This window comes from Callorhinchus milii, unplaced genomic scaffold (genome assembly GCF_018977255.1).
Source record: "Callorhinchus milii isolate IMCB2004 unplaced genomic scaffold, IMCB_Cmil_1.0 Scaffold6, whole genome shotgun sequence".
In the NCBI taxonomy this organism is placed as follows: Eukaryota; Metazoa; Chordata; class Chondrichthyes; order Chimaeriformes; family Callorhinchidae; genus Callorhinchus; species Callorhinchus milii.
In genome coordinates this window covers 28,268,499-28,291,943 of record NW_024704747.1, presented here as the reverse complement: position 1 = coordinate 28,291,943, position 23,445 = coordinate 28,268,499, and the positions used below count along the sequence as shown (strand labels likewise).

Here is a 23,445-nt window from a genome sequence, read left to right as displayed (position 1 = left end):
GACTAGAAGAGTTTCTTTATACAGAGGATTGAGAGGAACTATCTGCCCCAGAAATTGTAGGGATACAATTGATAGGGATATTTAAAAGAGGGATAGACATATAGAAGTACTGAGGAGTATGGCAAAAGAGTTATTTCTTTATAAAGTGTAATTCTTATTCACCACCCTTTCAAGACTTTGCTTAGTAATTGAACATTGTAAACCTTTGCCTAAATGTCCATCTCAGACTAATGTTGAACATTGCCAAACTTCCCAAGAAATGGATCAGGATCACCTTAATAAACTATATAAAAAAAATACATGATTCATACCTCACCAAGTAGATAGTAACGTCTTGGAATCTGGGAATCAGGGTAGATATTTTCCAAGTACCACGAGAAAGGTTTGCATTTCAGTCTCTCTCTCAGACCCTTCCTAGCAGATACATCCCCATAGTCTACTTTAACCACACCTAGAAGCACAGACACACAGTTGGTTATACACAGTTTACAAAGCGCTGCCCACATCCAAGTCCGACCGATGATTCCAATTGCAATCGTTATTTATTGCAGCAACCTATGTCCTGGAAATAGAGAAAAAACTCAAAACTAAAAGCAGATATATGACTCAGAAGTCACTGATATACATCGGAAATCCACTGCATTCAGAAAAAAGGTTGTGTCCAATTCCCAATACAATACCAAATTACATTTGTATAGTGCCTTTCATGTCGGGAGGACGTCCCAAGACTCACCGTCAAGTGATGACCCTCCTTGTAGAAAATTTCATGAGGATCTTGATTGATATTTATCGTAGTCAGTATTCTGCAAATTCGTAAACCTAATTATTAAGAATTTGCCAAATTCTGGATCTCTTAAATGCCGCATAAATAAAGTAAACAGAGAGTAAACCAGGTCGAACTGCTCCCATCTAGGAGAAGTGCTCTGGGTCGCTGCACCGCATGAAGGACACTATAGATATTCAAGTTGTTGTTGAAGTTATCAAACCTCGCAAACTTTATCCCATTACATGGAATTTGCACAACTGTAAAGAGCAACGATACGTTAAGTGATTTAAGTGTTCGATTCCTGCCAGCAATAAATATGCAGAGCATTTTACCACAAAGTGCATCCTGTTAAAAACAGCTTTTAATTTTGTACCAGCAACTTTAATGAGAGCGCATTTAAGAAATACAATGAATCGCAACATAAAAATGCACTTAAGTTAGGCATTTGGACATCTGCGGAATTGTAATACTTGTTTCAGTCAGTTAATACTAAACATCATTGGTATGAAAACGAAGACTACAAATTTATAACCTTTCTGTGGTATGAGAAATGAAAAACGTCTTCACAATTTAGGGCAGTTAAGGAAAATAATTGGGTTAATTTTTAAAACGCAAGAAAATAAATCAGATGTTGACTGATACATGTCGAAATTTAAGAAAAATCCCAAACCCCTGCAACCTTAGTAATAATGTTGAAACAGGAATTACAGTGATATGAAAACTTCACCGAGGCTTTCAAGGCACCCTCTCACCCATGGAGGGGAGGGGTTGACAGCAAAAATAAATATATTAAAGTGTGTTAGAATATGTTGAAGGTTACATTACATCCTCTCTACATAAGAGTATACAAAAGCTGATCGGATCATAAAGCAGACTGCAATACCACTGATATTCACCAGATGGAAATATAGATGCTTATATTGTGTATCATCACTTGCAAGAAAGTGCAAAATGATAAGATTTAATACTTATAATTCAAAGCACAGCACAAGAATCAAAGCCTTTCGTTGAAACTCATAGAAATGAAACATTTCGACTTGAAGCCGAGGGGTTACAGTTGCTGAAAAACAGCGTATATTCCACTTCTCAATTGCGAGGGATAAAAGTTTAAAGAGAGCCAAAAGCACTTTCATATTCTGGCTGAGACGTCAAACGTGGAAGAATGAAATTCCCAAAAGGTTTGTTAAAAGTTGATGCATATCTTTAAAAGGCCTGAAGGCAGACCTTCGCTTGTGACAGCAATAATGTAGATCAGCTTAATACTGGTATTCAATGACTGTACGTAAAAGCTATGGCTTCTTTTATGTGGATTTTGTTCCCCTTAGTGGGGACTAAGTGTTCATGCGCCTAGTTCCCTCGGCAGTTTCACAGCGAGTATACACTACTGGGATCTGATTTACTGGAAATGTTTTTCTCCTTCCACACAGTTTTGGTGACATTCATTTCAGATCTCAGAACTCGCATTTTGAACCGTACAGGTCTAAAGTTTGTATTTACCAAAATATTAGTTTTTAATACAGGGGTCCTGTAGCATAGTGGTTAGAGCACTCGCCTCACAAGCGAGAGGACCTGGGTTCGAAACCTTAGGCAAGTTTCCTTACTCCACACGTCTCTATTTACCCAGCAGTAAGTAAGAACACGGTTGTTAGTCGATTGGTGGATTGCTTTCTGGGGTAATAATTCCTCAAACAAAATGTGGTCACTCAACCCATGACTGTTTGTGGGACTTCTGCTGTCCGCAATTCGCCCACAAATATACAGTCAATTTGTTTTATAGTATATTGGGTGAAGTGCTTTCAAACCTGTCGAAGGCGTAATAAAGCACTATATCAAATGCAAGGATTATTATTAATGACTGATGAGTGGGATTAAGTGCTGTTGTTAACCTGGATGAGGAGGATATGATGGATTGCAGCACTCTCTGTAACTATGGAATTACTGTGGTTCACGCTGCATTAAAAACAAGTCAGTTATTCCTATTGCAAAGGATTATACACTCCCACACTTGTTAAATAAAATGGGAGTTCTCAGTCCTCTGGGTACAAGTTTATTTAAATGTTACTCTCAATATCAACAGTGAAATGTTTATCTTAATTTAAAAACTGCAGAATGTTGTATAATTTAACATGCAACGGATCAAAGAAGTAGCATCATCCCTCTTATGTTTCAACGTACGACACTGTAAATGGTTGCGCAGATGACAACTAATCATTCAGTCTATGTTTGGAGAGTGTTCACGCTCTCCGTGGCATGTCAAATAATAGTCTGGCTCATGCAATGTGAGAAACTCAGTCAGTTACACAATTTTACTTCGAAACACGGTCAATCTTGGCTAAAATTCCATTGATATCCATCCAGTTCAAGGGCACTTTTCAGGCAATATAATTCACTTAAAAGGCCTGCTTATTTGTCCAAACAAACAACAGTAAACAATTGAGCGTGAAAAATAATACAATATAGGAATATAGGAACAGAAGTAGACCATTCAGCCCCTTGGGTATGTTCCGACATTCTATGAGATCATGGAGCGTGTGTTGAGGTTAACTGCTGGAGTCTAATCAGCTAAAGCCATTGATATCGCTGTCTGGCCAGCTTTCCCGCTACTTGTCCAGCTAGGACCACCCTACCCGTTAGGGCTTTGGCTTGCAGGATTAACAGGAGCTGAGTCGGATGACTCCTTGCCCCCAGTGACCGATCTGACAGCAACTGCCACGTGAACATTAGGAAAATTCCACATCCTACAAATTTCAGCACATCTCATTCAGACGCGATCGAGTCGCACGTTCTCTTGCGTTTCCGTCACGTTGGACTTCACCGTTCACAGTAACGCTGCACATTTCTCAAACCGTTTCCATTGTATTTTTTAAAGCACATTTTGGAAACATTATTTAAATATTAAACATTCTTCCCATCTCCATAGAAACTGCATTTCAGAAATCTGCTATCCCATTAGCCGCACAGCAAAACCACCATTTACTGACATCCTTCCACGTACGATAGAATCCATTATTGTGACCGAAATATAATTTTAAGAATAAAGAATACTGAGCTAATGGCCACACTGGTTAAATAAATCTTGAATCATTAAGCTATTATATGTTCAGCCCTTTAATAAGCTGTTATGATTATGAATAATTCAACAGATCCCAGGTCATGTTGCCTTTACCTTGATCTTTGCTAATGTTTTTAAAATTTCACAATTATTGGTTTTGTAGGAGAGACGCTTTCAATTTACTGTTTTAACTGATTTGTCATGCTTGCGGTCACCGCAGCACAGACTTAATTAGCCTCTTAGTCAATGATGCATCATTATTCTTCCAGCCTCACGCTGTATTGATGTAGAATATGACTGAAAATCGGGTTAGTTATAGCGGCTCGTAACCCGCAAACTGCGCACAGGAATGTTCTCGCTTTCCTTACATCGTGTCCTAAAATGCCCCTTTTAATAATTGATGAGTAAACTACGGAAGATAAATTCTTTGTAAGCGCAGAATTGTGTAGTGCAAGCACAGGCTATCATTGCATCAAGCAGCAATCAGTGCGTAGAATTCAGCTCTGAACCATTAAAGACAGCCCGGATTGATTGCGTAATATTACCGATAAATAAGAGTATTGGGTTCTGATAAATTGTGTGTCTGTGTACAGAAGCAGTGATCTATCTGCAGTAGCTTTCTAGCTCCTTCGTTCAATAATACAAGAGCAATGTAAATTTTGCTGAATATTGTTAAATGTAGTTTGATGCTGTATTTTTTTTAAAAAAGGCTTAAAAAATCCGCTTTTATACCAAGTTTCAAGTCATAATCAATTTGGTTTTAACAAAATATCTTTTTTGGGGGGTTTGTTTGATATTTATAACCTCCAATTTTCACTCCTCCTTTCTCAGGCACTGACACTTGTTTTAACATAGTTTGACAGGTTCAAGCAGCCTAGATAGCAAGTGTCACCAGGCTACTGAATCAGAGAGGGCTCCTTAGCTGCCACAGCTAATCCTGTAGTCTCCTGTTGTCTCCCTACGTATACTTTCCAGCACTCCCAACCCCCATCTCTAGCTCAGGGGACTGAGGTCAACTGTGTTGCCAATACTACTGTCTGGCTGAGATCATACAGCCCAGCAATCAAACTCGGAGCCTTTCAGGTCTGTACGGCTGCAGTAGCTTTACTAACGGAGCTTTGGGGAGCTGTCTTTTTAATAGCAGTTATTTTTTTTTCTCTCTCTCACTCTAGAAAACTAGCTGATTCAAATTTACGAACGCAATGGAACATGCTTATCGTGAAGCCCTGTAGCGAATTGGTTAGAGCACTTCCCTACTAAGAATAACTTGGTCACTCAATCCACGAGTGTTTGTGGGACGCTGCTGTGCGCAATTGGCTGCCGTGTTTCGCCCACAAAATATACGGTCAATTCACTTTACAGAATATTCTGTGAAGCGCTTGGAGACATCTCGAAGACGTGATAAGGTGCCAAATCATTAGATATAGCGCTTTTCACGACTTCTAGACGTCCCAAAGCTCTTCACAGAATAGACTGTAAAGTGAATTGACCGTATATTTGTGGGCGAAATGTGGAAGACAATTGCACACAGCAACGTCCCACAAACACTCGTGGATTGAAATTACCTACTTTTTTTTTGAGGGATTATTATCAGGCGTGTGGAGTAAGGAAACTTGCCCAAGTTTTCACCCTGCTGGGAGGGAATCGAACCCAGGTCTCTCGCTTGCAAAGCGAGTGCTCTAACCACTGAGCTACAGAATTATTGCATTATTATTATTGGAATATACTGGAGATTTATTTTCAGAACTTTTCCAGTTTTTATAATACTGTATACTGAGCAGGACGGAATATGGTAAAAAGATTTTCCTTAAAATGGAAAGCAGGAGCAAAGGGCTCCTGATTTAAATTCATATCACAGTGAGTTTTAACAAACCTAATCTACTCTTGCATTACAATGACAAATGCTTTTCCATATCAGATGAGAGCATTTTGATTCAGAAACTGCTCCAACCGATACCACATCAAAGCAATATGAAATAAAGGAAAAAAATGGAAAACACTATTATTGTTTACAATTATTTTTCGCACGGTTTCAAAAGATAAAACCTCAGGCTTTCATCAAGCATATCAAAGAATACATAATTTAACTTGCTGACAGAATGCATATTTCAACCAACTTCTGTAAAACCATCTCTCTCTATTGTGCAAAATCTCTTCACAGGTTAAAAAAAATTCAGAGGAGAATGTATTACTCCTGTGATACTAATAATAATCCTTGCATTTGATGTAGCACCTTATCACGGCTTTGAGACGTCGCAAAGAGCTTCACAGAATATACTGTAAAGTGACTTGACTCTATCAGGAAACAGTTCTCTCACCTGTCGCCCACATAATTCAGAGTTCTCTGACCCCACAGATTTAACCCAGTAGCCTTCTTCATTACTTGTTTACAATCAGTCAGCTGTTTCCCTTACAATTTTTGTGGATTTATATATTTGGTTATCACCCGGGGGAACGAGGAGAGCCCTCTGTGCGGTGAACAATTAACTATCATTAGTTTTAAAATGTTATTAAAAGAGCCGGTTGCACCCGGAACCATTAAGGAACCATTTTGGAAAAACGCCAAATGGATTTTCACAGAGCCCAGGTTTGGAGTACTGAAGTGATGCAAATTGATGTGCTGCCTAAATCATCTACTCTAGGGGGACTGCAGAAGTTGAGATCCAGCACAAATTGCGATCAGATCTCACAGCTTGCACTAGATTTACCTCTCTGTGTGAATGAAGGTTGCAAGAAGCACAGTTAAAAACTGAACGTACAGCTTTGCTTTAATTATGTGTGAGCATTTCTTCAAACCAACCCTGCACCCATCCCTTGATGAAAAATTGCACAGCCCAATGAATGGTGTTATATTCCTGGTGCAAATCCACCACTGCTTTGGATGCAATTAAGATAAACACTCACTTATTTACAGGCAGTCTATTTAGTTAACCCCACTTAATTCATTGCTGCCAAAAAGAAAAGCACTTTAATACTTATGTGGTTCTATTCAAATCTTACAAAAGCCTCTAATTTAATTTTACAATCACATTGGCATCTTCCTACATTAAGACCAATTATCCATCTGCCAATGGCCACAGGAGTTCAAATTCACATCATAAAAATGATAGCCACATATGTTCCATTTGTCGATTTGATGTTGTTGCCCCCAATCAGGCTTTGATCCAGAGGATAAAAATAGCAAAGTTGAGAAGTAAATGAGTCTTATAAATAGCACAGGTTTGTACAAGGCCATTTCAGTATCTTAGAGAATTAACCGAGGTCAATACACAGAAGAACCGGATAATGTGAATAATTAATAGACTGTGAGGCCCGAGCTTGCAATGAAACTGTGCTATATGGAGGACGGGAAAGGTGACTCAGTGAAATATCCTTCACGCATCATGAAAACAGCGTATGCAAGAGCAGAGACCATTTGTAATGACATTATTTCTACCATAAAAAGTGACCAAACTAATTTCCTCCATTACTGCAGTTAATATTCATTAATTGAAGATTAGAATTAGCTAGATTTAGTGATTATGTCTGTGCAGTGATTAACTCAGCCCACAGCTGCAATGAGCAACCTCTTAATATCAGTCAAGTGCTGGTATAATCCTGTAGTACTTGTATCACCCACAGCCACGTAAACCTTTTTAACCTTTATAAAGTTCTCCAGTGTAGCAATTTTACGAGTATGGTTATACTAATGGAAGAATTATATATTATTTTAAAGTGGGTTCCCTCTTGCATTTGGGATAGTTTGGGATAGTTGGGATAGTTTAATTTTGACAAAGATGAATAATGCTTACATACAACAAAGGTAAATAGTTCTCTTTAGATCTACTAATTATTCATGAATGAAGGCACTGACTACATAACTTATCCATTAGCTACCTGGAAGGGAATCAGAGATGCCTGGCATTAAACAGGCCTTTGAGATACAACCACATGACATAGTGGAGTCCTGTAGCTCAGTGGTTAGAGCACTCGCTTTGCAAGTGAGAGACCGGAGTTCAATTCCAGGCAGAGGGCGAAACCTTGGGCAAGTTTCCTTACTCCACACAGAGCCTAATAATAATCCCTCCAAAACCAAAAACAATAATAAAGTGGTCATTTTCAATCCACGACTGTTTGTGGGACATTGCTGTGCGCAATTGGCTGCCGCGTTCGCCCACAAATATACAGTCAATTCACTTTACAGTGTGTTCTGTGAAGCGCTTTGGGACGTCCTCCCGACGTGAAAAGCGCCATATCAAATGCAAGGATTATTATTATTATTATTATTATAGCTCTTCCTGGATTATATGCAGGTGCAAGTAACCTTCACTTCCTTTAACCCCTCAATGATTATTTGTATTGCATGGCACAATATATTGAAACTTTCTAAACTAAAGGAAAGTGGAAAAACTTCAGTTGTTTGTTTTTAAATAACATTAAAAATAAAATATTACTGTCACTTCAACCATGTACTATGATGTCCTTGTACGAAACTCTTCTCAGCCCTGGGCAAAGTGATTAGGAGCGGAAAGAATACATCTGCCTTCCAACTCATAATCACTCTACTGCTGGAATCAATATCGCTTTGCTTCGAGCAGCATAAACAGGTTATAAATCTTCACAGTGGTTTTCGCAAATGACACACAAGACAAGATAACCTCAATCCCTCTGGGATGCAAGTGACAAAATGGGGGGCAATTTTTTTTTGCCAACTGAATGCGGGAAATGCTGAAAAGTGTGATTGATATAAACAAGAGGCAGCAATGGACACTTATGGGTTTGCTGTATCTCTCGTGTTTTCTGTCCTGTAACATTCTAAGATTCTACTTTCACCATAAAGTAATTAGTGTATTTGTGGTGGTCTGGGTTATGTGGAGCTCTTCAGGCAGGTAAGCAGTTAAATCAAACAACTAGTTTAGGTGAGGAAGCAGCTTTGCAGTTATTATATTAGCGATAACAAAAGCCGTTCCCCATGGAGAAGACACCTTTCTCATTAAGAGCCGTCTGCTTCAGGAAAGGAGACTGATGTTTCTGTCCTGCTTAATGTCCAATTACTGTGGTGCATATGCAGGACTCAATTCATTTCCTTTTGTTCCCATTGCTTTCTTTATCAAGAATGATTACATCTTCCCAATCAGTCATGTAGTGTTTTTTTTTATTTTAAGCTAAGGCAGAAGTCTCAGTGTAGTGGAGATTTACTTGTTCCTTAAGATGGGCATCAAGGCTAGACCCCAACTTTCTAGTCTGCACATTTTTAATGAGCGTAGAGATTGAGTACACCAATCACGCCAAATGATTTTCTGAATATTGGTCCTTTTGTTCCAGCAGGATGCTTTATGAATCAATTTCATGGATTACGTTGGTGTCATTTTAGAGGCAATGAAAATAAATGATTTTCCCTCGCCTGCCATTAGGTTGCCACATTACTGTACCAGACCATCTTTGTATTCTAAGGTGGCATTGTATTTGACACTTTCTCCAGCTCGTACTGTCCTTCTCAGCTCACTGGAAACAGCTGGAGTGTAGTGAGTGTGTATTGTAGCCTGATCATTTGGTCCATCAAGTCTGCACTGCTTTTGTTTAGCCATATCAGCCACTTAATCGAATGCCTCTCTCTTGTTTCCTCCACCTATAACCCTTATTATTCCTTGTATCTCTGCAGCCTACACTATTTTATTTCTGGGTAAAATCCCCCCAAAAATTCATTTGCTTGCCTACAAAATACAATTACTACACTTTACTGTAAATCCTGCGAAACGCTTTAGGACCCCTTGCCCCAATGTCAAATACAAGATTGTTTTTTTTTTAAATTGATGCTTAATACTTTAAAGAAAACAAACAAAGCAGATTTGGGAAAATAGGAGGACAGTTGGTGAGGAATTCATAGGGGAGAGAGGACTCTCACACTTATAACTGAGACAGCACTTTGAAGAAGTGACTTTGTGATACTCATCTGCTTCAATAGATGTGCATTTCGGAGTCTGTTCTATTCACAGTAACTGAGGTAAGAAACACTGACCAAATTGACAGGCAGATTATCACTGATTCAAAACAGATACAGGACCGAATAAATTCAAGCCAGATGGAAACTATTTCCATTTAATGGGCATTAAAGTGGGCACTGAAGCTACCTCTTCGAGGTGATGGCCACAGTGTCTCATTTCATTTCCCTGTGAAGTCATCAAACTATCCCTTGCAGAAATAATCACCCGCATTCAAGACGCCTGCTTTCATTGTGCTGTAACTCTACAGCTAGAAATAGTGGTAGAAAATGTTTTCAACTATCAATATCGAAGGCCCCAGGGCAGTAGGAACTTTCAAAGTTACTGGAAGCAAAGGGCATTATTTCCTCCCAAAATAGCAATTTATATGGGTTTCTGCAGCATTTTCACACTGTGCCTTTGGAAGAGACCGCAGGGGTGAATCGATCACTGGTAATGACACTACATAGTTGGAAGTAGCACAGCAAGTCAGTGTCACTATCTTGACATATTTTGGTAAATCGTGCAAAGATCTCAAAAATATTTGTCCTGTGCTCAACCTCATTTAAGCTCATTTAAAAAAAAATCACAGTTGGGTTAATTGCCGTTTTCAAACACTAGTAGCATTCATAACCTATTAATGCTGCTCCACAATACATGAAATGATACCTTCTGGCCATATGCAATTCTGCATCGTAAACCTTTAGTTCGGTGGCACTAAAAATCATCTTAGCGTAATTTGTTAGCGATAAGATGCAATGAAACTTGCTCTTCTCTTTAACCAAAGTTCCAATCTTACCACTGCACCAACCACAAGTGAGTAAACCTATCAAAAGTAATGAATAAAGTCAAAAGTTAATGATTTTTTTATGGTTTGATGACAAAATTCCTGAGATGTATGCTGCAATACTTAAAAACGCAGTGTTCCTTTTGCAATCCTAGTATCAAACTATAATAAAGATTGGCATGAATACATCAGCAAATTGCATTCTTGTTTTGAAGAGAGTAAAACTGTGCCAATTTTAGGCTGAACAAGGAATCTAATGAAAAAAGATCCGCAGCAATTAATAATGCAGGTTATGGTGGGATCCAGTTATTGATAAAACCATTGCAACACTGAAATAGGTAGCTATCTTAACAAATAAGAAAATTAGTCATCATATACTGTATTGAGTGAAGGTAAGCTTTATATATAGGCTGTCAGAGATAATACAAAGGGAAATCTGATTCTGTTATGCAAAGAAGCAAAATGGATTTTCAGGATCTAAATTACTTGGAAAAACTAATATGATTTCACAATACAGTGTCAATATTTCAGCATGTGGTATTATCAACAGTGCTCATAATCATATTGACCAAAAATACAAAAGTAGTTAATTGTTCTAATAATAATCATAATATAAAAATAATAATGGTTCTTTATTTGATTTTGCACCTTTCACATTGGGAGGATGTCTCAAAAGCACATCATAGGATATTGTGTAAAGTGTAGTATTTTGTAGGTGAATACCTCTTGCTGACCACAAAGATACCCCTCCCCTCAAAGCCAAAGCCCTCACCCTCATCCCTCAAATTGTGACGACTGCAATTTTGGTCGATATGATAATATCATCGGTGATAATTTCACATGGCACAATTTTGACAGCCACATCTTCAACAAGACAAGTTAGAGAAAGACATTCTATGCAATGAACTTTTGCCATCAAAACCTTGGGAGAACATCCGATAGGAACTAAGAGTGAACGTAATTTGTACCCCCGTAAAGTAATAATGCGAAAACGATCACGTGAATCAAATCGCTGTCAGCCTACCTGGTGATATGATATAGAAGAAATCCTTAAATTCATCCATCCAGACCTCCGCTAGGCGTCGATTGTTTTTGTTAATGATATGTCCTGTCCCGCCAGGGAATGTGTATGGGGTTGCTTTCCGGAACACATGGCCAACGTGTGAACAGGTTACAATTTCCAAGGATCCGCCACACTGCCATATCTAGGAGAAGATAGAGTAGGAATTGTGTTCTTCAAATCATCGAACCATCAAATCATTTGATCAATGTGGTTCCTTTGCACAACGACAGTATCCATGAGTCCCTTCCTTGCGCTTATCAATACGTTCCAGGTTTCTTTGCAAGTTTTCACAACTCTCACAAAGAGTCACCACATTTCTGTAACGATTAAACAGGTGCCCGCAACATATTCATAACAATTTCACATGCTTACCTCTCGAACATGAATGGTTTTGAGATACCGTTTTCAAAACACACGCAAACTAGATTTTTTGGGGTGAAACTGCTGAAGACATCACTGACGCGAATATTTTGAATCTTTATTCACCGTGACGTATTTATTTTTGCAATAAGATCAAATGCTAAACGTATTTTGTGATGGACTTCCCCTCTTCACTCAAAGGTCGTTTCAATATTAGTGACTATTTCTAAATAACGTTATTAAATGAAAAGTAATAATTGCAGTAAATGAAGTGGTGGAGCATGACGCCGAGGCCGGGAGGGTGACTGTAGGCACGGTCGAAAAGGAAGCTCTTCAGGCACAACCTGAAGATGTATAGCAGAGATCAGAACTCAACAGGAACAGTGAAACTGAAAGAGAATCGTCATGTCATGGTGAGTTACCTCAGCTATCAATCGCTCCAGTCATTTGACTGCAATAATAGTTTTATTTAAAACCCACGAACATTAAGATCCAAAGCAAAGCACCACAACTAACCCACAACTCTTCTCTTGCTGACTTTTCACCTGAGGGTCAGATAGGATCTGTATAATAGTTTACGTGTAACAAGCCTTTACGTAATCGTTTAACATTACTGCTCAGTGCTGCCTGTAAGGGAGGACAAGTTTGCAGGGCTATGGGGAGAGCGCGGGGGAATGGGATTGATTTGATTAGCTCTTTTCAAAGAGCTGGCACAGACATGATGGGCCGAATGGCCTCCTTCTGTGTTGTATAATTCTATCATTATGAAAGTTTTCCTGGCCCTCTGTAACCAAATACAGTAAAATTCTGATAACTCGTCACCCCAAGGGATACAGCTCAAACGAGTGGTTATCACAGTTGACTAGTTATCGAAAGAGTGCAGAGTGCTCAAATAGCCGGATTATTATCATAGAATCTTACAGCACAGAAGGAGGCCATTCAGCCCTTCCTGTCTGTGTCGGCTCTTTGAAAGAGCTATTCAATTAGTCCTGCTCCCCCGCTCTTGCCCCATAGCCTTGCACATTTTTCCTTTTCGAGTATATATCCAATGCCCTTCGAAATATTGAGTGAATGACTGGTTATGTGGGATTGACTACTTATCCCACTCGCTCAATCTGTCCACCTTCCTTGTGTGGAAATGTCTGGCTTCGGCTCAGTGCTACCTTCTGATGTATAGCAGAGATTAATAGCTCCACTCACACTCTCATCAGCAGGCTGACGCACTGCATTTTCCTTACTTAAGGGACATCTTATAACAACTGAAAATGCAGGAATACCTACTTACAGCTAATAAAAGTACCAGATTCCTCAATCTTTTCAAGTAATAAGCAGCGCTATTATTTTGATTGTGGATTGAGACCAAAGTGGATCCTGAGAGGCAATGATAAAGACTTAACCTTCTACTTTAATCACATTCCTTAAACACATCTCTACTTTAGTTATCACTGCAGCTTGTAAACTGTGCGTTTCATCTGTGATAAAAATTCTCATCCAGACTGTGTGTTGAATATTGTTTCCCTGTATCACTAGGGTGCATGAAAGGAGTAGATACCCACAGTGATATATATGCATTTTGATGGATTTTTCCACAGACGCGTTTTCGGTTGGAATGGATGGCGCACTCCCTCCCTGGAGGATATCAAAGGTCTAAAACGTTGTACGAAAGGAATTCAGCAAAAATATTTCTCCCTCTTTCCATAGACTGCATGAAAACACCAAGTATTGTATTGTTGGGTGCTTGACATGGGCACTCCACCTGCATATCTACTTCCTACTGAAGCACAACAGGAAAGGGATGCCAGGTTGGAGCCAAATCTGCTTCTGAAACAAAATGTCTGACTTGTAGACATTAACTATTTCTGCTTCTGCTGGTTTAACAAAAAGAATACATTTCTTTAAAAGTTAATTTTGTTTAAAAAAAGCCCTCATCTTAATGTCCAAGCTATGGATTGAGTATGCCAAATCCCAAATACTGCTAGTTTGTATTCCCCAGCAGATGGACATAATAATAATAATCCTTGCATTTGATACAGAGCCTTATCAAGTCTTCAAGATGTCTCAAAGCGCTTCACAGAATATACTGTAAAGTGATTTGACTGTAACTCCACTCTACTAACATCATACCTTATGGCAGTGAGGGCCAACCTTTATGGCAGTGTCCAATAAAATAAATTTGCTTGGTTGAATATTTCTCGATTTATGGCATAAGTTAAGAAATATTCAATCAAGAGAAAAACTGAAAACACACTAACGATCGAACACGTACTACACCCAAGGGGCCACTTCCGGCCCGCGGGCCACAGTTTGGCCATCGCTGCTTTGTGGGACATTATTTACCAGTGGGTATTCTAGTAAATTACCAAATTTGCTTTGCTTTTCATCAATTGACAGTAGACTGCAGTTTCCATGGAAACTATTTATAGGTGGCACTGCTGTAGCCTTGGTTGTCATTTAATAGCACGCCAAGTTATTTTTTGCTTCACGGACCTTATGCGTTCTTTCCTAAGCAAATGTACAAACCACAGCAGGTTACACGTCCACACTGCTGACACAAACATAATCCCTTGATTTGCTTCAAGGAACGCGATCCGATTCAGGCAGATAACAGCTCGCTTTAAGTTCCCTCAAAAAAGACAGCTTTTAATGCACTGATCGTGATAAAAGCAATTCATTATTATCTTTCAAGATAACAGGTTATGGGAGGAAGACAGATGGGCTGCTGATCAAAGCTACATCAGTCACCGACTGTTATCTTTCACCTTTGATAATCCTGACACAAAACAAACGTACATCCAGCCTCCACAATTTTTCTGCTTTTTTTTCTCATTAACTTTTATTGATCTTGCAAAAAAATAGAACGAAGGTGGAAGGGAGGGAAGAAGATCATAAACACGAAAGTTACCATTTTCCAGGGGCCCGGATTGAGAATGAAAATTCTGCTCAGGCTTCTTATACTGCTCTGTGAATGTAATGATTTCTATCACAAGAGCAGTGGCAGATAAGCAAATAAGCCGCAGCTTTCAGTTCAGTATAGTTGATCTGAAATCTCAATGGGAAGGATTCACAAATGATACCAACAGAGCACTGACAGAGAGGCTCGCTTCTGCTAAATGCTCTACTTGTTGGTTACAAAGTTATACCAAGGTTATAATTTCCCTTTCATCTAAAGTTGACGTATACGACCCCAAGACTCTTTGTGAGGATGTAAATGCCAAATTCCAGCAACCTGGAATTGCAATTTTCCCTGCAACTATTTTTTCTTCTACCGACCTTTGAAACTCATAGAAGCTGATTCTCCAACCCCTTCCGCAAACGCTTTCCTCACTTGCTATCGTTCTCGAAACCTTGCTCAAATCTTACGTTAAACAAAATAGAGATCCGTGGGCACTTGCAACAGCATACGTTTTTTTAAAAAAGAAAGTTAATGTAGGGATTCTACATTGAGAACGGTCAATTGATAGTTTCTCGGTTTAGTTGGTTATAGTCGAACTCAGTCTTGCATGAAGGGCACTATATAAATGCAAGTTGTTGTTGTTGTTGTAATCCTTGTATTCGATGTAGACATTCTCAAAGTGCTTCACATCATTTTACTGTAAAGTGCAGTGACTGTGTATTTCTAGGCAAATGCAATAAGGTGCTACACCAAGTTATTCAGGCATTTATTATTATTGACAATGTCTGGATTTTACATCCTAATTTAAATGCCTATGCAAAAAGACAAGCATAATTATCTAAGGAACTAACGGTTATATTCACATCGGAAAAATAGTCATATTTGAACTGACAGCCATAACGTCAGATATTGAAACTAGGACATGTTGAAGTAATTGGTGTTGACATTTATTCCACAACCTTAGTCATCTGTAACACACAATAAAGTCACTCTCAAGTCTTGCTCCAACATGGGTTCTGGTTTGAAAATCATTGTTATTTTCTTCTACAAGCAAGCGTAAGAGAGGATATTTTTTCTCTGATAAAGGCAGAATAGTTTATATTATATACAAAGGTGGGCAAGACAATAAATGTTTCCCACATGCAGGCTCTGTCAAGAAAAAATAATTTGCTCTTCTCCCACTTATGCTGATTAAATTAGGTTCTACTGTTGTTACGATGTGCTTTCAAGAGAGGATGTCTGATAAGAGCATTCACACTGCATCGACATTGCACAAAATAAAGACTTGGCAGTATGTCAGAGTTTCAAAAGCCTGCTCATAAAAGATTAACATAAAATGGTTTCTTCATTTTATGAATTCACAAGTGCATGTTTTTGTGACTTAGATTTTTTTTCCCGGGCAGATATTGGTCAGTCATTTAACATTCATTCTTTCATTCGACATTTTGTCAATGTTTTTTAATGTTGCGCCCTACAAGGAAAACCTATTAAATAAACAGCGGTGTATTGCTACAAGATGACATTTGGATTCAAAGAGCAAATAATAATTCCTCAACCCCCAAAAAATGTGGTCACTCAATCCACGACTGTTTGTGGGACACTGCTGTGCGTAATTGGCTGCCACTTTTCGCCCACAAGTATACAGTCAATTCACTTTGCAGTCTATTCTGTGAAGTGCTTTGAGACGTCTAGAAGACATGATAAGGCGCTATACCAAATGCAAGGATTGTTATTATTATTATTATTGTTATTGAAAATATTTGCTGACTGTATTGCTTTGCAGTGATTCTAGTAAAAAGAGCAAGGTGTTTTCCTTTGGAGATTCTATTCACGTATAAAACCAAAGAAAAATTTGACAACGGACAGTCGTATACTAACCCTAAAAGACATCTCAAGGTTCTCTCCACCCCAAATATCCATCCCTGCATCATATGTCCCAATCTCTTCAAAGTAACTTCTGTCAATGGAGAACAAGCCCCCAGCCATTGTCGGTGTCCTATAAGAAGGGAGAAAGCAAGGTCAGTTGTAGCTCAAAGTACTTATGAAGCCTGTCAAAGAACACTGATACGCTTCTGAGGTAGAGGGATAATTTGCTAGTACATAATCCTTGCATTTGCATTTGATATAGCGCCTTATCTCGTCATTGAGACGTCTCAAGGCGCTTCACAGAATATAGTGTGAAGTGAATTGACTGTATATTTTGTAGGCGAATTGCAGCAGCCAATTGGGCACAGTAGGGTCCACACAGTTGTGGATTGAGAAACCAAATTATTATGATTTTTTATTTTTGTCATAATTACATTTAGGTACCTACTAAGACAATTTTGTTGATCAAACTGGTTTACAAGATGCTGATATATGTTGAAGGATCCTGAAAAGGGAAAGGGGACATCGACGAAGATTGCTTAACGTATACCCCCAACATTCTTCTATACATTTTAACTGAAACACAGCAAAGTTTTCAGCATTTAACTAATTTTCCATCCAACCTGCGAGCATCTTGAATTGCCATGTTTGCAGGGAATTCGTGAATTAAGATATATTTTTGATAAACTCGAACATATAATTGGAGAAAAAGATGAGTCCTGAAATAATGTATGAATTATAACATCAAGTATATTACCATCTAAAAAACTAATAATAGGTAACCTGATTCTGTGCCACTCAGGAGACTAGTCTTCTGTGTTTTTGCCTTGCGAGTTCCCTTTATATTCTATCCAACAATGGTACTGATGCAGATTAGGAGAGAATTCTTACGGCATAATGCCAAGTGGGTGCAAACTGACATATCATATCTTTAATAGAAAAGCTATACCTTTAGCAAAGCACTGCTGACCATTCACTCCTCTTAACGTGGATCAGAAGGGACAAAAACACTCCCCCACAAGAAGCGTATGACTAATTTAAGAAGTTATATAATTCTTATCAGAATTTACCACTGTCTTCCGATTAGTGAATTAAATCGTTTTTCAACTGGAATTAAACAGCACCCAGAAAAAGTGTACGTTTAAAAGAAAATGAGTGGTGTTTACAATAGTCATCTACTTTACCTTATGTACAAGATCTTTAAGTCAGTTATTTAAGTCTGTAAAAGTAAACACAATGGACAAAAAACTAGGGTGAAATAAATGGTGAGCTTTTTGTAGGTCATTACAGCATATTGAGTAAATCCAAATTGTAGTGTAGTAGTAACAGGGCAGAAAGCGCCTTTTGTTAATGGAGCAGATTAAGGCGTATTCACTTCGCAGTCACCTTTAGGTCTTTTAAGCAGAGTTGTGGAGTCAGTTAACCTTCTGTCATGACGTGTAGTAAGGCTAGAAGCTCAGATTACTGTCAAAGCCTCCTTGATCCTCGTTGTTAAGTGCATTTCAAATACTGTTCTGTAATGCCAATTGATTTGAAAGATTATCAGATTATCAGGCACCGAATCTCAAATGGAAATCTTTTGCCTTGGAATATAAATCAGATTGTACTATTTTTTCATAAGGTAAGGCAAACATGGAAAGTTGGAAAGTTTGTTGTACACTTTTATTGGTGGGCATGAATGCTATCAGATTAACTTTCAATCATCACCATTTTGCTGTGTCCTAAACTCCTTTCATCAGTGTTTTTTTTGAAGCTTAGAGTGCTCAAATTAACACAATTTTTTTTCCTGTGCTCTTACCTATGAACTAGACAGGTTAAAATAACCAGTTATGATTTATGCCACCTCAACATATATTCTGGTAATTCATTAGGCTTGTTGATAATAGTCTCAGTGATCGCATGCCTCACAGCCTTGACAAGCTGTGTATATATAAAATACACAATACAATTCATATTTATATAATGGTTTTCACATGGGAAGGACATCTCAAACATTTATTAATCTGTACCCAATGAAATACTCCATCTAGAAAGAGATGGGACCTATTGAGATATTGGTATATATATTGTTCCCCAACAATACATTATTACCCTATTCATATTGTAATTTTAACATTAATTCAACGTAAATGGTGTTGAATTAATCAGTGCTGAAATGCAGCATAAATTACAACGCTCAATTGTGGAATGATTTGCTTTTCCGAGAAGGTGATTTCACAAGAACTCCACTGCAGGTGCAAATGCAAATGTCGTTCAACTGATTTGGAATCTCGGTTTGTCTTCCAGTCTGATTCCATAGAAAAGTCAGATTTTTTTCAAATCTTATTGTGAAAACTGCTCGATTCTGCTCAACTGACCAGACCCGCAAACGACATCACACGGTAAAGCCGGGTTTGGCACGAGCATATGAGAAACTATTTCTAATCTGGGTTTATTCGCACTCGTCTCAAGATGGAAGTGATAACAATATGTTACCCACAAAATACAGTCAATCCAATCCACTCTAGAGTATTTATATTGACTCAACGATGTGATATGGCGCTGTATCAAATGCAAGATTATTATGATCAACAACAGATATCTAAATCAGAGATTCAAGGTGTGGATGAGAGGGTTTCACTATCTCCTTTACTCACCGAACAGGTAAGGTTCTGTCCCCTTTCCTGCGGTCCATCTCTCTCTGGGGCACTGGATACCAACGGAAGTTTAGTTTCCAGTTAAAGCCACCATACGTCATATCCGATCCAGCCATGTATTCAAACGTGTCATCACTTATGACATCTATAATTGGGCAAACCACAGTTTTCCTGGAAAGTAAACAGAGTCAAAAACATAGATTTTGAACAAATATATTGCACTTTGAAATGACCATTGTCTTCTGGCCATTACAGCTTCCAATAATAATAATAATCCTTGCAATTCGATATAGGGCTTTATCAAGTCTTCAAGAAGTCTCAAAGGGCTTCACAGGATATAATATATAATACAAAATATACAGTCAATTCTGCGAAGTACTTAGAGATGTCTCAAAGATGTGATAAGGTGCTGAATCAAACGCAAGGAGTATTATTATTATTATTATTAAAGTAGCATCACTGAAGCAAACCTTTTTTCTGCTACTCTTTCGCCATGTTAAATACAATAATATAAAACGTTCACGGAGACAATAGGAATAGACAATAAATACACATGGTCCAACACATTTACAGATTTGTGGCTTGAATAATTCCACTGGTTTTCTTCACAATATGCGCATATTTCTTCCAAAAGTGCTCGATAAAGGCTTGAATAACAGTAGGTGGTAATTGTCATTGAACTCTACTCACTACTGCAAGATACTAAAAAAAACAGACATAACAAGAATACAAATTGCAATTATAGGTAAGTAATTACAAACGTCCTGAAAGAAGAAGATGAAGGGCACTTCAGAGAAGTGACAAGTGGCATTTACATAAATACTTTGGGGAATAAGGATATACAACTGGTTTGGAAAACTCAATGAGCTTCTCGTGAAGGTGACATTAGGAAGAATATGAAATATAAATCAAGTACATCCCCGGATTTGAAAGCCACGTGTTCCTGATGAAAGCTTCATGGAAAAATTTGCAAATGCAAAATTAAGGGCAGCTTTCTTTTCCCCCCGCCACCCCCCCACCCCTTTCATTCTCACTGATTGGATCAGAACTCAGCCTTAAGATTAGTGCAAGTCAGATTATCATTATTCTACATGAGATGACATTCTGTTGTGTCTGAAAATATTACACTGAGATACTTTTCACCATCAGCCGGCACATATTTGTTTTTCAGAGAACGTGGAATGAAATCATTCTTTAATTATCCTCTGCACTATTAATCCAAAGAAACAATTTAATTAGAATCCAATTTACATAACTCCACAGCTAGGTCCTCAGGGCGAAGAATGTTTAATTTTTTATCAAAAGACCTCCAGTTGGTTTTGTTCGATTAGGTTATTAAACCTTCTTTAATGATGGGGACAAATATGATGCAGTGACAATAGTAGGACTTAAAAAGAGATGTTTTGACGAGGTTAAAGTGGCCAATTGCCAAAGGTTTTGTTCCAAATCTATTCCTTAGAGGCAGGTAGTGGATGGATGACGAGCTCCAAAGTAACAATGCAATGGAATATCAAATCAATAGTTTATTGCTACGTGATAGTCCAGTTCCTTAGCCAGGTAGGTGCACAGGAGATCCAGGCATTGGTTTATCAGCAGGACTTGCACAAGCAGACCAAACACTGGGCACAGGGAATCTTCCCACTCGGATCCAGTTATCTCTGCAAGCCAATGTCCAAACGGGTGGGGCAGTCCCTTGTCCACAGGCAGCAGGAAACTTGCCAGTCGGTGCTCTAAATGACAAGCTATGTGGATTTAGCTGGTTAAACTGTAGCAATACTCCAACCCACAGACACGGCAACCACTGGGCAACCTGCCAACCTGCACCCAATACTCTCCGGAATTAAGTAAGTTAGGTGCGTCTGTCTCCCCAGGGGACAGAAAGCACATTCCATTCCAGAAACAGGGCCATTTCCACAAGCAGGAGTCATAGATATCTGGAACTCTCAGTGGGTTTCTGCACATCCAGCCGATCATAAATATCTGCTTTATAAGATGTGAGTGGTTTTTTTAAGAATAAAATAAAAATATTGCCTTCCAGATAGATCAAATCTAGTTGTGTAACAGTCCCATATGTAGTTCACCTCAGCATACACCAGCAGTGAACAGAACAGCTTCAGCTAAAATTGAAAGTTTCCAGTTTGCTATGCCCACAGGGACACAAAACCTCAAATAAATTCCTAGCACTCCTCCAAAGGGAGTTAGTGCCGTTTAAATGAACCACTTGAAGCAGATTCAAATGTCTTTCATCATAAGCTTTTACTAGTGCAGGTAGACTTGACCAAACCCTTTTCTTCTTGAAGGTTCCCTATGGCAAATAGCGTTTTGCTCACTGTTTTTTGGTGACAGGAAATGGGGGAATTCAAGGTTTCAAGTTGAAGGAAGGAGAGAGGATGCAGATCCTCGGGTGTCTGGTTTGATGTTCCTCACGTTCCATTTCAAATAACACAAATCTTAGAAATAAACATTTCCAAATAAAATAATAATAATATTTGCATTCAATATGGCGCCTTATCAAGTCGTCAAGTTATTTCTAAGCATTTTTTGATAGAGTTTACTGCAAAAAAAAGGGGATTGACTACGTTTCATGGGCGAAACGCGGCAGCCAATTGCCGCGTAGCATTGATCTCACAAACAGCCGTGGCTTGAGTGTTCAAATTATTATTTTTTTAATTAATCTATCGTGTTTGCTGCCTTGAGGTTATTAAAGAAGTCCCCAGTTTGACCCTTCTAAAAAATTCTTCTGGATCCCGTTTTAATTTTAGTTGACAGGGGTTATCAGTAGGGACCAATGTCTGTCCTTTATTTAGTACGCTAGCCCTGTGCTATTGTATGGGATCAGAAACCAAGTGCTTTAGTTAGGTTTCTGTTGCAGCGAGCAATTGAGTTTTCTAGCTCCTGGCACGCTGGCTACCGCAGGGCTGTGAAACGTGTGAACTCGTGTTTTTCTTTTGTACAATCAAGACGTCAGCACCATCTTACCTGTTGTTTTTTATTCTGGTCAGCAGGGGTTCAAGCCACCCAATAGTGCATTCACAGTGTGCGTCCAGGAAGGTAATGACCTGGCCTCTAGATGCTGCTGCACCTCGCAGTCTGGCACGAATCAATCCAGATCTTTGCTCCATCCTAATTATCTTCACTGGAACTTCTAACTTCTTCACATAATTCTCCAAGGGTTTCTTTAGGAAATCTACAACAAAGAAGAGTTTCGAAACCAATTCAGTCCAGAAACCGATGAATTGGGAATTTCTCTTGTGGGCAGTGCAATCAATGGAGCAATAAAATATTCATTAAAAAATAGTCGGCCTTATAGTTTTTTTTGTTACTGACCCTTAAAGAATCCCAGTTCCGGTTCTGAATATATAACGTGCTGTATTATTGAGTGCTCAAGATACTAAAGGCTATAAAGATATTAACCTCGAATTATACATTAACATGATCAAAACATCCAAAACACAGAGATACAGACTTGAGCCCCAAAGAGAAAGATGTAATTAAACTGAGAGTGGTGTGTATGTGGAAAGACTACCGAAGGAGGCGGTGGAAGAAGACTGTGTCAGCAAATCTAAAAGGGAATTAGATGAGAATACAGTCAGTATTTTCACTTCTTTTTAAAGAAAATCTTTGGTCCCGGCATGATAGATCACAATGATCTTTTCTGGTCCTGTAAATTCTTATGCGTAAAACTGCTGTATGAAACAAATGCTTATTATGGTGATAAGTAATTAACAGCATGGTTAAACAGCTTCTTTAAAGAAGGAAAGTTAAGCAATTCATTTTGCTGCTGATGAAACCTTTTTTTTCCAAATAAAGTCTTACACTGACCCCAAACAGAAACACAGTACAACTCACATAAGTCTGATCTGTGTAAATCGTATAATCGGCTAAGTCATACATCTGCCCATGCAAAGTGACATTCTATTTATAATGTCGCCCGCAATAATCACAATGCGATGTCGAGCAAGAACTCATCCTCTCCATTTAGCAAACCTGAATTGACGCACTGTTTGAAATATAACCAATGTACCAAAGTGGGAAATATACCAAAGTGATAAAATTGGTGCA

General features: G+C 38.5%; 1 protein-coding gene across 5 annotated transcripts in view; it reads right to left on the bottom strand.

Annotated features, from left to right (window-relative positions):
* Window positions 1–23,445, bottom strand: part of galnt13 (UDP-N-acetyl-alpha-D-galactosamine:polypeptide N-acetylgalactosaminyltransferase 13) — a 118,567-nt gene that overhangs the window by 17,541 nt on the left and 77,581 nt on the right. For all 5 annotated transcript variants that reach the window (XM_042336499.1, XM_007889922.2, XM_007889923.2 and 2 more), the window contains exons 5-9: window positions 22,363–22,570; window positions 19,384–19,554; window positions 16,760–16,877; window positions 11,590–11,770; window positions 312–451 (exon numbers count right to left, since the gene is read on the bottom strand). In XM_042336499.1, the coding sequence (XP_042192433.1) occupies window positions 312–451; window positions 11,590–11,770; window positions 16,760–16,877; window positions 19,384–19,554; window positions 22,363–22,570 (818 nt within the window). The remainder of the gene's footprint in view (window positions 1–311; window positions 452–11,589; window positions 11,771–16,759; window positions 16,878–19,383; window positions 19,555–22,362; window positions 22,571–23,445) is intronic.